Source organism: Bufo bufo, chromosome 2 (assembly GCF_905171765.1).
Source record: "Bufo bufo chromosome 2, aBufBuf1.1, whole genome shotgun sequence".
Taxonomy (NCBI): Eukaryota; Metazoa; Chordata; class Amphibia; order Anura; family Bufonidae; genus Bufo; species Bufo bufo.
The window spans coordinates 505,006,193-505,023,292 of NC_053390.1; the positions used below are offsets into that span (position 1 = coordinate 505,006,193).

At 43.0% G+C, this 17,100-nt stretch overlaps 1 protein-coding gene across 1 annotated transcript in view; it reads right to left on the reverse strand.

Moving 5' to 3' along the window:
- TMPRSS9 (transmembrane serine protease 9) overlaps window positions 1-17,100 on the reverse strand; it is a 331,091-nt gene that overhangs the window by 155,552 nt on the left and 158,439 nt on the right. The window contains exons 4-5 of the mRNA XM_040417828.1: window positions 4,565-4,695; window positions 105-172 (exon numbers count right to left, since the gene is read on the reverse strand). Coding sequence (XP_040273762.1) covers window positions 105-172; window positions 4,565-4,695 — 199 coding nt within the window. The remainder of the gene's footprint in view (window positions 1-104; window positions 173-4,564; window positions 4,696-17,100) is intronic.

The window sequence follows — 17,100 nt, forward strand, 5'->3', positions numbered from 1 at the left end:
GTCACAACAGTAAAACAACAGCCACATAATCTGAAAGTGGCAGTGTGTCAGATGCTGAGAACCACTAGTCAGAAAATATATAATGAGAAAATATATTTACTTACCTGTAATGTAAAACTGTTAATCCTGTATAACTATCTTCTAGAACAGTATTCTTGAAACTGGATTTCAACTAAGTGAAGAGTGCAAAATGTAAAGTATATAAATGACATAAAAAAATACACCAACTCAGCCATGAACTGATACATAAATGCAAAATTTGACCTAGGTCGCCTTCCCACAGTAAAGGTACGTTCACGCAGAGATTTTTGGAGGAGGTTTTGAAGCAGATTTTACTGCAGGTTTTTTTTAACCAAAGTCAGAAGTGGCTTCTAAAGGAATCAGAAATAGACTTAAACTTCTCCTTCCTCCTGGATCCACTTCTGGTTTTGGCTGAAAAATGCTGACAATTCTGTCTCAAATCTTCTCCAAAAATCTCAGTGTGAACCTAACCTTATAAGTCAGATGATATGTGTTGTATGAATTGGTAATTTCCTATCTTTAGCCGGCTATGAGCTAATACAATACATTTTATACAAATTTACACAGATTAATTCCAATTTTGTGAGAAGTGCAACAAAAACTGTAGCATGCACCAAGCCGTATTAAATAGATTTAAACAAATGCATCTAGGGGAAGAGAAGATTTTATATTTTTCGGACTATAAGACACACTTTCCCCCCAAAAAGTGAGGCAAAAGTTGCAGTGGTTCTCATAGTCAGAGTGCTAATGACCGCTTCCAAGCGGTCATCAGCATGTGGGAGGCATGGGGAGCGGTAAGGGAGGTGCTGCACTGGCTCTACTCACCCTGGTCTTCTTCCGGTCCCCGCTCTGCACTATGTCCTGACAGCTTCCAGCATCAAGATGTAGTGCACATAGATGCACACTATGACCTGACGCTGTGCAACTTCAGGTCACAGTGCATCGTGGGCCAGAAGAAGACTAGGGAGCAGTGAGTGGCAGCACCATCAAGAGCAAGCGAGGTAAGTTTATTTCTATTTTTTTTAGGATGGGACTCAATCTGAGGCTGATGGGACTATCATCTGAGGCTGATGGCGGTCTGATCGGAGGCTAATAGGGTCTGATTGGAGGCTGATGAAGCTTGGGGGTCTGAGGGTCTGATCTGAAGCTCATGGAGCTTGGTGGTCTGATCTGAGGTCTGATGGAGCTTGAGGGTCTGATTTTGGGGTATGGTCTGAGATCTGATGAAAAAAAAAATCTTATTTTCCTCCTCAAAATCCAAAGTGAGTCTTATAGTCTAAAAAAATGGTACATCACTGAGGAGGCTACATGGACTGTTTCTCTCTGGCTGTGAGCTGCCCAATCGCAGCGGAAAGCGTCACAGCCAGGGAGAAGGTTATCTTTTTTTTCCCTGGCTGTGACACTCTCCGCTGCTATTGGCCAGCTCACAGCCAGGGAGAAGGAGACACCCCTTGAGAAACTCGGCCATCTTTTCCTCCCTGTACCGATGCTGCTAATTAGCATACAGGGCGTCAAAAGTGAATGGGGGACACAGCAGGGGAACGGAGCAGCCAACGTGAAAAAGATAAAGCGCCCTGACATCTCCAAATAAAGCCCTACACTGTCAGGTAATAAAATTGCAATGTTAGGAACAGTGAAAATTCCTCTTTAAGTATCCCAGATATCATGAAGGCAACAGAGAGATTGCTAATTGGACTTTTGATTTCATGGCTTTAAAAAGGACTGAAAAACATCCATAAAAAAAAAACTTAGGGCCCCTTCACATGAAATTTTTTCACGTTGTTTTTCACTAACTTTCCGCACAGAATCCACCCAAAAAAATGCCTCTAAAAAGCCTCCCATTTAAATGAATTTCAGTCACTGGAAAAAAGAGGCAGCATGCTCTATCTTGGCCAAAATCCACAATGATTCTTCCATTGAAATGAATGGGAAGCTGAAAAAATTTGCCAAAAAAGGTACCAGCACAGAAAATCTGTACGGATTTTGTGTTGTTTTTTTTCACTGTGTTTTCAACATCTGTTGTGTGAACATACCCTTAGGCCACATGCATACATTGTAGAATACGTGTGTTTTACAGTACCAGCAAAGTGTATGAGATTATACTATTCTCATGTACACTGCAGATTTTCTCCATGTAGCAATTGACCTGCCGTGCGGATTTTAAATTAAATAGCATGTCGATTATGTTTGCAGTTTTAGCTGCGGATTTCACCCTTTTCAATAGAAGAGTGAGATCTGCGGCAAATCTGCACCAAAGACCGCAATTAGATATAAATCCGGAAATTTGTGTAGATCTTATGTGCGTTCACCCGCACCCGTGTGCAGGTAGCCTTAGGCCTCTTTCAGACGAACGATACGCATTAGGCCTCATGCACACGACCGTTGTTGTGTTCCGTTCCGCAAAATGGGGTTCCATTGTTCCGTGATCCGTTTCCGTTTTTGTTTCCGTGTGTCCTCCTTTATTTTTGGAGGATCACCAGACATGAAGGAAAGTAAAAAAAAGTCTAAGTCAAGTTTGCCATGCAAATGATAGAAAAAAAAACGGACGCGGATGACAATCTTGTGTGCCTCTGCGTTTTTTCACGGTCCCATTGACTTGATTGGGTCCGCGAACCGTTTTCTGTGAAAAAAATAGGACAGGTTATATTTTTTTGACGGACTGGAACCACGGATCACGGACGCGGATGACAAACGGTGCATTAGCCGAGTTTTCAACGGACCCATTAAAAGTCAATGGGTCCGCAGAAAATCACGAAAAACGGAACAACGGACACGGAACACAACAACGGTCGTGTGCATGAGGCCTTAGGTGCGGATGCGTTCAGGGTGCGTTCAGTGAAACTCTCATCATTTTGTCAAGAAAGTTCAGTCAGTTTTGTCTGCGATTTCGTTCAGTTTTTTCCATGCTGGTGCAATGCGTTTTTATGCGTTTTTTCACACGCGTTATAAATAACTGAAGGTTTACAAACATCTCTTAACAACCATCAGTGAAAAACGCATTGCATCCGCACTTGCTTTCGGATGCAATGCGTTTTTCACTGAACCCCTATTCACTTCTATGGGGCCAGGGCTGCGTGAAAAACACAGAATATAAAACATGCTGCGTTTTTCACGCAACGCAGAACTGATGCGCTCATGTACACAGACCTATTGAAATGAATGGGTCAGGATTCAGTGTGGGTGCTATACGTTCACGTCACGCATTGCACCCACACGGAAAACTCGCTCGTGTGAAAGGGGCCTGAATCCTGACCCATTCATTTCAATGGGTCTGTGTACATGAGCGTTGTTTTTCACGCATCACTTCTGTTTTTTACACAGCCCTGGCCCCATAGAAGTGAATGGAGCTTCAGTGAAAAACACATTGCATCCGCAAGCAAGTGCAGATGCAGTACGTTTTTCACTGACGGTTGCTAGGAGATGTTGTTTGTAAACCTTCTGTATTTTATTATGTCATTATCATGCGTGAAAAACGCATCAAAACGCATTGCACCCGCACAGAAAAAAATTGAACAACTGTTAACGCAATCGTAGACAAAACTGACTGAACTTGCTTGCAAAATGGTGCAAGTTTCACTGAACGCACCCTGAACGCACCCTAAATACATCCGGACCTAATCTGTCACGCTCATGTGAAAGAGGCCATTCACTTCTATGGGGCCAGGGCTGCGTGAAAAAACACAGAATATAGAACATGCTGTGTTTTTCACGCAATGCAGAACTGATGCATCATTCATTGCACCCTTGCGGAAAACTCGCTCGTGTGAAAGGGGCCTTAGGGTTTCCTTTTACTTGTTTTACTTGCCATGTTTTCTTTCCTGATTTTGGCACCAAAACTGCAGATATTGTTGCAAAATAATTTTAAAAGAAAGAAAAGTCTTGATAATATTGACATTTCTGTTCACATCTCTTTCTCCAGCCAATCTACCATGTGCATGAGGCCTAAAGGTGCTTCTACACCTTCAATAGCAGCTTGCTGAACACTCATTATGTGTCAGCTATCTCTCCTGCCTCTTCCTTAGGCCTCTTGCACACAAACGTTTTTTTTTCCGTTTATGTTCCGTTTTTTGCATTCGGTATATGGACCGTATACGGAACCATTCATTTCAATGGATCTACAAAAAAACAGAAGGTACTCCGTATGCCTTCCATTTCCGTTTTTCTGTTCCGTTCAAAGACAGAACATGTCCTATTATTGTCCGCATAACGGACAAGGATAGTACTGTTCTATCAGGGGCCAGCTGTTCCATTCTGCAAAAAACAGAATGTATACGGACGTCATCCGTATTTTTGGCGGACCGAAAAATACTGAAAAAGCCATACGGTCGTGTGCAAGGGGCCTTACACATACATGCTCAGTTTGTCCAAGTGTGTATGTGTTTCCAATAGAGTGAGGAGAATGTTGCTGCCAGACACTTGTCAAATCCTTCTCCCCTCCACTATCATCTGTCGGGGATTAGTTGGGAGCCACTCATGCGCATTGTATTTGGACTGATTCTTGGGTTATTTACAGAAATGGATCACGCTATTTTGTCTGACTTACCATTCTCTGTAACGTAGTGGTTATTGATTTGTAGTACAAAGAAGAGCTATTTTGTAAACTGGGATTGTACCGAAGACCTTGTAATTCCAAAGTTTGGATGACAGTGAGGCTTTGTGTTGTTGTTAAATACACTAGACAAAAAAAACATTTGGGTGATTAAAAGGAGTCAAAACCTTGGGGTCTAGTCAACCAAAGACATTTATTTGACTAGAACTTTTATGTAATGCAGTATTTCGGATCTGTCTACATCAATGATATGAACATCGAAAGGTTGATTTTTACATCTAATATATACTTTGAGGGGTTTTATTCTGTAACAGTTAAAGGGATATTCTAGTTATTTATTTTTTTTATATGAAAATTTCTAATATGCATGTATCAAAAATTCTGCATGCACACCTTTCTTATATCAGGCAGTTGACCCCTATATGCAAAAAAATTGTATAGTTCATGTATCAGTGCTGTGTAATGTAATATACAGTCCTGATCAAAAGACCACTTGAAAAATGGCAAAAAAATCTTATTTTACATTGTTGGATCCTAACAAGGTTCCAGGTAGAGCTTCAACATGCAACAAGAAGAAATGGGAGTGAGACAAAACATTTTTTGAGCATTCAATTAATTGAAAATAACGATTAAACTGAAACAGGCTGTTTTTCAGCTGATCCAAATTTTAGGACCACATGCCTTTAAAAGGCCAAATCTGTGCAAAGATGTGGATTCATTGTCATTTTCTGTCAGGTAGTCACACGTTGTGATGGCAAAGGCAAAAAACTCTCCCTTTTTTAACGTGTTCGGGTTGTTGAACTGCATAAGCAGGGTCTCTCACAGCGCGCCATCGCTGCTGAGGTGGGACGCAGTAAGACAGTCATTTGGAATTTCTTAAATGATCCTGAGGGTTATGGAACAAAAAAGTCACGTGGAAGACCCAAAAAAATTTCATCAGCACTGAGCTGGAGGATCCAATTGGCTGTCCGTCAAGACACTGGACGATCCTCGACCCAAATTAAGGCCCTTACTGGTGCTGACTGCAGCCCCATAACCATCAGACGGCATCTGAGACTGAAGAGCTTCAAAAACAAAAAACGTCTTCAAAGACCTCGTCTCCTTGAACGCCACAGAACTGCTCGTTTGGACTTTGCAAGAGAGCACCAAACATGGGACATTCAAAGGTGGAAGAAAGTTTTATTCTCTGATGAGAAAAAATTTAACCTTGATGGTCCTGATGGTTTCCAACGTTACTGGCATGACAAGCAGATCCCACCTGAGATGTTTTCTACGCGCCACAGTGGAGGGGGTGCCATAATGGTCTGGGGTGCTTTTTCCTTCAGTGGAACAATGGAGCTTCAGGAAGTGCAGGGGCGTCAAACGGCCGCTGACTATGTCCAGATGTTGCAGAGAGCATTCCTCATGACTAAGGGCCCTCGTCTGTGTGGTAACGACTGGGTTTTTCAACAGGACAACGATACAGTACACAATGCCCGCAGGACAAGGGACTTCTTCCAGGAGAATAACATCACTCTTTTGGCCCATCCTGCGTGTTCCCCTGATCTAAATCCAATTGAGAACCTTTGTGGATGGATGGCAAGGGAAGTTTACAAAAATGGACAACAGTTCCAGACAGTAGATGGCCTTCGTGTGGCGGTCTTCACCACTTGGAGAAATGTTCCTACTCACCTCATGGAAACGCTTGCATCAAGCATGCCGAAACAAATTTTTGTAGTGATAAACAATAACGGCGGAGCTACTCATTACTGAGTTCATGTTTGGAAGTTTGATTTCTGTTTTGGGGGGGTTTAGTTTTTTTTTGGAGGTGTGGTCCTAAACTTATGATCAGCCTAAAAACAGCCTATTTCAGTTTATTCGTTGTTTTCATTAAATTGAATGCTCAAAAAATGTTTTGTCTCACTCCCATTTCTTCTTGTTGCATGTTGAAGCTCTACTTGGAACCTTGTTAAGATCCAGCCATGCTAAATATGATTTTTTGCCATTTTTTAAGTGGTTTTAAACTTTTAATCAGGACTGTATAATGCTGTTCATATTACGTACACAGACATATCCATAGGGCTTCATTTGCTGATGTCAAGAGGTTGTCCTTTGACATAATTGCTGCTGGTATATGTTGGTATACCTTTTTTCAAATGTACAGGTGTGACCAAGTACGGTTTTCTATATAGAGGCAACGTGCAAAAAATATATACAGTGCTGTATATTTTCTTTCATCATGGGAGCTTATTGGCCACCTAGAGTATGCCACTGTGTGCCTACACAAGTGTTATACCCATCCTTCCTTCAGAGATATATGCCGAGAGATCCCCTCATCTTATAAGGGTGGTGTCTCACTTCAGCAAATGGCATTTATCATGTAGAGAAAGTTAATACAAGGCACTACAATAGTATTGTGATTGTCCATATTGTCTCATTTGCTGATTTGATATATATGATGTATCACATTATACACTGCTCTTTTCCAATCCAGCAGTGGTATTCGTGGTTGCACACTACAGGAAAAAGCGGCGGCCTCTCTGGTAGCCCGGGACCGCAGGAACGCACATCGGCACACATGCGCAGCAGCAGCTTCTGTCCTGTCCATCTCATATCTGCGCTGCAGCAGTGACTGTAACCCCTGGAAATGGGCAGAGTATAATGCAATTGAAAAATGAATGAAGCCAGCCAAGGAGACAATATGGACAATCACAATACGTTAGTAGGGCTTTGTATTAACTTTCTCTACATGATAAATGCCATTTCCTGAAGTGACAAAACCCCTTTATGATAATGTGAACAGACCCTAGACTTCACATCCGCATTCTCAGTGCCATCTAATGTCTCCATCTCAAAACAATATCCAGTATCTATCACACAGTAGACTATCAAAATGCAGTAGAGACACTTAGAATGTCCTGGTAAAACTACTGTTACACTCTCCTCTGTGGTCTACCAACAAGCACAAACCACTAACATGACTCTACAGCTGCTCGCGTTCCTCTTGTACCACCCCTGCTTTATCAATCACTCAACTGACTGCCCATTACAGAAAATAATACAATTTTAAATCTTCACTTTAACCTGACAAATTTTTATCCTAAATATCTTCTTTAATTCAAAGATAGCACTGCACATGCAACCTTGCCTCTGCCAATGACTTTTCTTTCCAGCACTTTAAAGGGGTTGTCCGAGTTATGAAAAAAAATAATATAGCACTGAAAATCTGATATATAACTGAGCTAAGCAAGTTTTATGCAAAAATATATATATATATTTCCTCATTTCCCTGGTTCTTTTCTGGCCCTTTGTTTACATGCAATAAAAACACTCTCTGCGCCTCCCCCTGCTCTGCTAAGGGAGTGAATACAAGAGCTGCCCTGAGTGACATGTCTGCCTGCTGGGAGACTCTGCAGCATGTTGTATGTGTAGGACTACAAGTCCCAGCTGTATAATGACACTGCTAAGGGAGTGGATACAAGAGCTGCCCTGAGTGCTGGGAGAATCAACAGCAACTTGTAAGTGTAGAACTACAAGTCCCACCTGTATAATGACACTGCTAATACACACAGGTTCTTCCCCCTACCTTCTTGTGAAATGCTCTCTCTAGTATGTCAGCTCCAGTGCCCAGAATTGTCCCCTCACTGCCTGCAGAGCTGTGCAGCTGAAGGGGTTAAGAATCCTAGCAGAGAGTAGACGGCAGTGAAGGGGGGGGGGGCGTGGCCAGCACAATGACGTCTCGTTTACAGGCTTGTAAACGACCTTTATCAGAGCAGGGAGAGAAGCTGACATCACAGGTCATGTGACCCTCAGTGAAATCTGAGAAACCAGCCACTGGAGATAAAGTGAGTTAATTGGAAAGCTGTTACATTTGCCTAGTTAGGAACATAGAAAGAACAAAAAATAACTTGGATAACCCCTTTAACCACCTCAGCCCCCAGTGCTTAAACACCCTGAAAGACCAGGCCACTTTTTACACTTCTGACCTACACTACTTTCACCGTTTATTGCTCGGTCATGCAACTTACCACCCAAATGAATTTTACCTCCTTTTCTTCTCACTAATAGAGCTTTCATTTGGTGGTATTTCATTGCTGCTGACATTTTTACTTTTTTTGTTATTAATCGAAATTTAAAGATTTTTTTGCAAAAAAATGACATTTTTCACTTTCAGTTGTCAAATTTTGCAGAAAAAACGAGATCCATATAGAAATTTTGCTCTAAATTTATAGTTCTACATGTCTTTGATAAAAAAAAAATGTTTGGGTAGAAAAAAAATGGTTTGGGTAAAAGTTATAGCGTTTACAAACTATGGTACAAAAATGTGAATTTCCGCTTTTTGCAGCAGCTCTGACTTTCTGAGCACCTGTCATGTTTCCTGAGGTTCTACAATGCCCAGACAGTACAAACACCCCACAAATGACCCCATTTCTGAAAGTACACACCCTAAGGTATTCGCTGATGGGCATAGTGAGTTCATAGAACTTTTTATTTTTTGTCACAAGTTAGCGGAAAATGATGATTTTTTTTTTTTTTTTTTTTTTCTTACAAAGTCTCATATTCCACTAACTTGTGACAAAAAATAAAAAGTTCTATGAACTCACTATGCCCATCAGCGAATACCTTGGGGTCTCTTCTTTCCAAAATGGGGTCACTTGTGGGGTAGTTATACTGCCCTGGCATTCTAGGGGCCCAAATGTGTGGTAAGGAGTTTGAAATCAAATTCAGTAAAAAATGACCTGTGAAATCCGAAAGGTGCTCTTTGGAATATGGGTCCCTTTGCCCACCTAGGCTGCAAAAAAGTGTCACACATCTGGTATCCCCGTACTCAAGAGAAGTTGAGGAATGTGTTTTGGGGTGTCTTTTTACATATACCCATGCTGGGTGAGATAAATATCTTGGTCAAATGACAACTTTGTATAAAAAAATGGGAAAAGTTGTCTTTTGCCAAGATATTTCTCTCACCCAGCATGGGTATATATAAAATGACACCCCAAAACACATTCCCCACCTTCTCCTGAGTACGGAGATACCAGATGTGTGACACTTTTTTGCAGCCTAGGTGGGCAAAGGGGCCCATATTCCAAAGAGCACCTTTCGGATTTCACTTGTCATTTTTTACTGAATTTGATTTCAAACTCCTTACCACACATTTGGGCCCCTAGAATGCCAGGGCAGTATAACTACCCCACAAGTGACCCCATTTTGGAAAGAAGACACCCCAAGGTATTCCGTGAGGGGCATGGCGAGTTCCTAGAATTTTTTATTTTTTGTCACAAGTTAGTGGAAAATGATGATTTTTTTTTTTTTTTTTTTTTTCATACAAAGTCTCATATTCCACTAACTTGTGACAAAAAATAAAAACTTCCATGAACTCCCTATGCCCATCAGCGAATACCTTGGGGTCTCTTCTTTCCAAAATGGGGTCACTTGTGGGGTAGTTATACTGCCCTGGCATTCTAGGGGCCCAAATGTGTGGTAAGGAGTTTGAAATCAAATTCTGTAAAAATTGACCTGTGAAATCCGAAAGGTGCTCTTTGGAATATGGGCCCCTTTGCCCACCTAGGCTGCAAAAAAGTGTCACACATCTGGTATCTCTGTATTCAGGAGAAGTTGAGGAATGTGTTTTGGGGTGTCTTTTTACATATACCCATGCTGGGTGAGATAAATATCTTGGTCAAATGCCAACTTTGTATAAAAAAATGGGAAAAGTTGTCGTTTGCCAAGATATTTCTCTCACCCAGCATGGGTATATATAAAATGACACCCCAAAACACATTCCCCACCTTCTCCTGAGTACGGAGATACCAGATGTGTGACACTTTTTTGCAGCCTAGGTGGGCAAAGGGGCCCACATTCCAAAGAGCACCTTTCGGATTTCACAGGTCATTTACCTACTTACCACACATTAGGGCCCCTGGAAAATGCCAGGGCAGTATAACTACCCCACAAGTGACCCCATTTTGGAAAGAAGACACCCCAAGGTATTCCGTGAGGGGCATGGCAAGTTCCTAGAATTTTTTTCTTTTTTGTCACAAGTTAGTGGAAAATGATGATTTTTTTTTTTTTTTTCATACAAAGTCTCATATTCCACTAACTTGTGACAAAAAATAAAAACTTCCATGAACTCACTATGCCCATCAGCGAATACCTTGGGGTCTCTTCTTTCCAAAATGGGGTCACTTGTGGGGTAGTTATACTGCCCTGGCATTCTAGGGGCCCAAATGTGTGGTAAGGAGTTTGAAATCAAATTCTGTAAAAATTGACCTGTGAAATCCGAAAGGTGCTCTTTGGAATATGGGCCCCTTTGCCCACCTAGGCTGCAAAAAAGTGTCACACATCTGGTATCTCTGTATTCAGGAGAAGTTGAGGAATGTGTTTTGGGGTGTCTTTTTACATATACCCATGCTGGGTGAGATAAATATCTTGGTCAAATGCCAACTTTGTATAAAAAAATGGGAAAAGTTGTCGTTTGCCAAGATATTTCTCTCACCCAGCATGGGTATATATAAAATGACACCCCAAAACACATTCCCCACCTTCTCCTGAGTACGGAGATACCAGATGTGTGACACTTTTTTGCAGCCTAGGTGGGCAAAGGGGCCCATATTCCAAAGAGCACCTTTCGGATTTCACTTGTCATTTTTTACAGAATTTGATTTCAAACTCCTTACCACACATTTGGGCCCCTAGAATGCCAGGGCAGTATAACTACCACACAAGTGACCCCATTTTGGAAAGAAGAGACCCCAAGGTATTCGCTGATGGGCATAGTGAGTTCATGGAAGTTTTTATTTTTTGTCACAAGTTAGTGGAATATGAGACTTTGTATAAAAAATAAAAAATAAAAAAAAAATCAGCATTTTCCACTAACTTGTGACAAAAAATAAAAAATTCTAGGAACTCGCCATGCCCCTCACGGAATACCTTGGGGTGTCTTCTTTCCAAAATGGGGTCACTTGTGTGGTAGTTATACTGCCCTGGCATTTTCCAGGGGCCCTAATGTGTGTTAGGTAGGTAAATGACCTGTGAAATCCTAAAGGTGCTCTTTGGAATATGGGCCCCTTTGCCCACCTAGGCTGCAAAAAAGTGTCACACATGTGGTATCGCCGTATTCAGGAGAAGTTGGGGAATGTGTTTTGGGGTGTCTTTTTACATATACCCATGCTGGGTGAGATAAATATCTTGGTCAAATGCCAACTTTGTATAAAAAAATGGGAAAAGTTGTCGTTTGCCAAGATATTTCTCTCACCCAGCATGGGTATATATAAAATGACACCCCAAAACACATTCCCCACCTTCTCCTGAGTACGGAGATACCAGATGTGTGACACTTTTTTGCAGCCTAGGTGGGCAAAGGGGCCCACATTCCAAAGAGCACCTTTCGGATTTCACAGGTCATTTACCTACTTACCACACATTAGGGCCCCTGGAAAATGCCAGGGCAGTATAACTACCCCACAAGTGACCCCATTTTGGAAAGAAGACACCCCAAGGTATTCCGTGAGGGGCATGGCAAGTTCCTAGAATTTTTTTCTTTTTTGTCACAAGTTAGTGGAAAATGATGATTTTTTTTTTTTTTTCATACAAAGTCTCATATTCCACTAACTTGTGACAAAAAATAAAAACTTCCATGAACTCACTATGCCCATCAGCGAATACCTTGGGGTCTCTTCTTTCCAAAATGGGGTCACTTGTGGGGTAGTTATACTGCCCTGGCATTCTAGGGGCCCAAATGTGTGGTAAGGAGTTTGAAATCAAATTCTGTAAAAATTGACCTGTGAAATCCGAAAGGTGCTCTTTGGAATATGGGCCCCTTTGCCCACCTAGGCTGCAAAAAAGTGTCACACATCTGGTATCTCTGTATTCAGGAGAAGTTGAGGAATGTGTTTTGGGGTGTCTTTTTACATATACCCATGCTGGGTGAGATAAATATCTTGGTCAAATGCCAACTTTGTATAAAAAAATGGGAAAAGTTGTCGTTTGCCAAGATATTTCTCTCACCCAGCATGGGTATATATAAAATGACACCCCAAAACACATTCCCCACCTTCTCCTGAGTACGGAGATACCAGATGTGTGACACTTTTTTGCAGCCTAGGTGGGCAAAGGGGCCCATATTCCAAAGAGCACCTTTCGGATTTCACTTGTCATTTTTTACAGAATTTGATTTCAAACTCCTTACCACACATTTGGGCCCCTAGAATGCCAGGGCAGTATAACTACCACACAAGTGACCCCATTTTGGAAAGAAGAGACCCCAAGGTATTCGCTGATGGGCATAGTGAGTTCATGGAAGTTTTTATTTTTTGTCACAAGTTAGTGGAATATGAGACTTTGTATAAAAAAAAAAAAAAAAAAATCAGCATTTTCCACTAACTTGTGACAAAAAATAAAAAATTCTAGGAACTCGCCATGCCCCTCACGGAATACCTTGGGGTGTCTTCTTTCCAAAATGGGGTCACTTGTGTGGTAGTTATACTGCCCTGGCATTTTCCAGGGGCCCTAATGTGTGTTAGGTAGGTAAATGACCTGTGAAATCCTAAAGGTGCTCTTTGGAATATGGGCCCCTTTGCCCACCTAGGCTGCAAAAAAGTGTCACACATGTGGTATCGCCGTATTCAGGAGAAGTTGGGGAATGTGTTTTGGGGTGTCATTTTACATATACCCTTGCTGGGTGAGAGAAATATCTTGGCAAAAGACAACTTTTCCCATTTTTTTTATACAAAGTTGGCATTTGACCAAGATATTTCTCTCACCCAGCATGGGTATATGTAAAATGACACCCCAAAACACATTCCCCAACTTCTCCTGAGTACGGCGATACCACATGTGTGACACTTTTTTGCAGCCTAGATGCGCAAAGGGGCCCACATTCATTTTATGAGGGCATTTTTAGACATTTGGATACCAGACTTCTTCTCACGCTTTGGGGCCCCTAGAATGCCAGGGCAGTATAAATACCCCACATGTGACCCCATTTTGGAAAGAAGACACCCCAAGGTATTCAATGAGGGGCATGGCGAGTTCATAGAAATTTTTTTTTTTTGGCACAAGTTAGCGGAAATTGATATTTTTTATTTTTTTCTCACAAAGTCTCCCGTTCCGCTAACTTGGGACAAAAATTTCAATCTTTCATGGACTCAATATGCCCCTCACGGAATACCTGGGGGTGTCTTCTTTCCGAAATGGGGTCACATGTGGGGTATTTATACTGCCCTGGCATTCTAGGGGCCCTAAAGCGTGAGAAGAAGTCTGGAATATACATGTCTAAAAAATTTTACGCATTTGGATTCCGTGAGGGGTATGGTGAGTTCATGTGAGATTTTATTTTTTGACACAAGTTAGTGGAATATGAGACTTTGTAAGAAAAATAAATAAAAATTCCGCTAACTTGGGCCAAAAAAATGTCTGAATGGAGCCTTACAGAGGGTGATCAATGACAGGGGGGTGATCAATGACAGGGGTGGTGATCAATGACAGGGGGGGGGTGATCAATGACAGGGGGTTGATCAATGACAGGGGGGTGATCAGGGAGTCTATATGGGGTGATAACCACAGTCATTGATCACGCCCGTGTAAGGCTTCATTCAGACGTCCGTATGCGTTTTGCGGATCCGATCCATCTATCAGTGCATCCGTAAAAATCATGCGGACATCTGAATGGAGCTTTACAGGGGGGTAATCAATGACAGGGGGGTGATCAGGGAGTCTATATGGGGTGATCACCACAGTCATTGATCATGCCCCTGTAAGGCTTCATTCAGACGTCCGGATGCGTTTTGCGGATCCGATCCATCTATCAGTGGATCCGTAAAAATCATGCGGACGTCTGAATGGAGCTTTACAGGGGGGTGATCAATGACAGGGGTGTAATCAATGACAGGGGGGTGATCAGGGAGTCTATATGGGGTGATCACCACAGTCATTGATCACGCCCCTGTAAGGCTTCATTCAGACGTCCGGATGCGTTTTGCGGATCCGATCCATCTATCAGTGCATCCGTAAAAATCATGCGGACATCTGAATGGAGCTTTACAGAGGGTGATCAATGACAGGGGTGTAATCAATGACAGGGGGGTGATCAGGGAGTCTATATGGGGTGATCACCACAGTCATTGATCATGCCCCTGTAAGGCTTCATTCAGACGTCCGGATGCGTTTTGCGGATCCGATCCATCTATCAGTGCATCCGTAAAAATCATGCGGACATCTGAATGGAGCTTTACAGGGGGGTGATCAATGACAGGGGTGTAATCAATGACAGGGGGGTGATCAGGGAGTCTATATGGGGTGATCACCACAGTCATTGATCACGCCCCTGTAAGGCTTCATTCAGACGTCCGGATGCGTTTTGCGGATCCGATCCATCTATCAGTGCATCCGTAAAAATCATGCGGACATCTGAATGGAGCTTTACAGGGGGGTGATCAATGACAGGGGGGTGATCAGGGAGTCTATATGGGGTGATCACCACAGTCATTGATCACGCCCCTGTAAGGCTTCATTCAGACGTCCGGATGCGTTTTGCGGATCCGATCCATCTATCAGTGCATCCGTAAAAATCATGCGGACATCTGAATGGAGCTTTACAGGGGGGTGATCAATGACAGGGGGGTGATCAGGGAGTCTATATGGGGTGATCACCACAGTCATTGATCACGCCCCTGTAAGGCTTCATTCAGACGTCCGGATGCGTTTTGCGGATCCGATCCATCTATCAGTGCATCCGTAAAAATCATGCGGACATCTGAATGGAGCTTTACAGGGGGGTGATCAATGACAGGGGTGTAATCAATGACAGGGGGGTGATCAGGGAGTCTATATGGGGTGATCACCACAGTCATTGATCACGCCCCTGTAAGGCTTCATTCAGACGTCCGGATGCGTTTTGCGGATCCGATCCATCTATCAGTGCATCCGTAAAAATCATGCGGACATCTGAATGGAGCTTTACAGGGGGGTGATCAATGACAGGGGGGTGATCAGGGAGTCTATATGGGGTGATCACCACAGTCATTGATCACGCCCCTGTAAGGCTTCATTCAGACGTCCGGATGCATTTTGCGGATCCGATCCATCTATCAGTGCATCCGTAAAAATCATGCGGACATCTGAATGGAGCTTTACAGGGGGGTGATCAATGACAGGGGTGTAATCAATGACAGGGGGGTGATCAGGGAGTCTATATGGGGTGATCACCACAGTCATTGATCACGCCCCTGTAAGGCTTCATTCAGACGTCCGGATGCGTTTTGCGGATCCGATCCATCTATCAGTGCATCCGTAAAAATCATGCGGACATCTGAATGGAGCTTTACAGGGGGGTGATCAATGACAGGGGGGTGATCAGGGAGTCTATATGGGGTGATCACCACAGTCATTGATCACGCCCCTGTAAGGCTTCATTCAGACGTCCGGATGCATTTTGCGGATCCGATCCATCTATCAGTGCATCCGTAAAAATCATGCGGACATCTGAATGGAGCTTTACAGGGGGGTAATCAATGACAGGGGGGTAATCAATGACAGGGGGGTGATCAGGGAGTCTATATGGGGTGATCACCACAGTCATTGATCACGCCCCTGTAAGGCTTCATTCAGACGCCCGTATGCGTTTTGCGGATCCGATCCATCCATCAGTGGATCCGTAAAAATCATGCGGACATCTGAATGGAGCTTTACAGGGGGTTGATCAATGACAGGGGTGTAATCAATGACAGGGGGGTGATCAGGGAGTCTATATGGGGTGATCAGGGGCTAATAAGGGGTTAATAAGTGACGGGGGGGGGGGGTGTAGTGTAGTGTAGTGGTGCTTGGTGGGACTTTACTGAGCTACCTGTGTCCTCTGGTGGTCGATCCAAACAAAGGGGACCACCAGAGGACCAGGTAGCAGGTATATTAGACGCTGTTATCAAAACAGCGTCTAATATACCTGTTAGGGGTTAAAAAAAACACATCTCCAGCCTGCCAGCGAACGATCGCCGCTGGCAGGCTGGAGATCAACTCTCTTACCTTCCGTTCCTGTGAGCGCGCGCGCCTGTGTGCGCGCGTTCACAGGAAATCTCGCGTCTCGCGAGAGGACGCACCGGCGCGTCCACCCAGAAGAGCAGGGCCGCCGCAAAGACGCAATCCTGCGTACGGCGGTCCTGAGGTGGTTAATTAATCACTTCCTGACTCCTCTCATGCTTCTCCTCTGTTCTGAAATTCCCTCCTTATTGCATCCAACATTCTTCAAACCCTGTAGGGTGCACAAAACAACTTTTGTTTACTGTGAAGATTACATTGCACTCATTATGAAGTAAAAAAAAATTTTTTAAGTTCTTTATTAAAAATATGGAGTTCTTTTCTCTGTACAGAGCTGAGATGCTCTATTCTAGCAGGATCTGAATCTCTCTTCCGTTAGGCAGGGAGCTGACGGGGCTCCTTATCTATGCTCTCTGACCTTATAAACACTCATTAAAGCTCAATCCTTATCCTTATCTTTTTTTCCTAGAAGTTTTGTGGAATGAGCTTATCCACTGGAAGCTGTGCACTGAAGAAGTGATTTG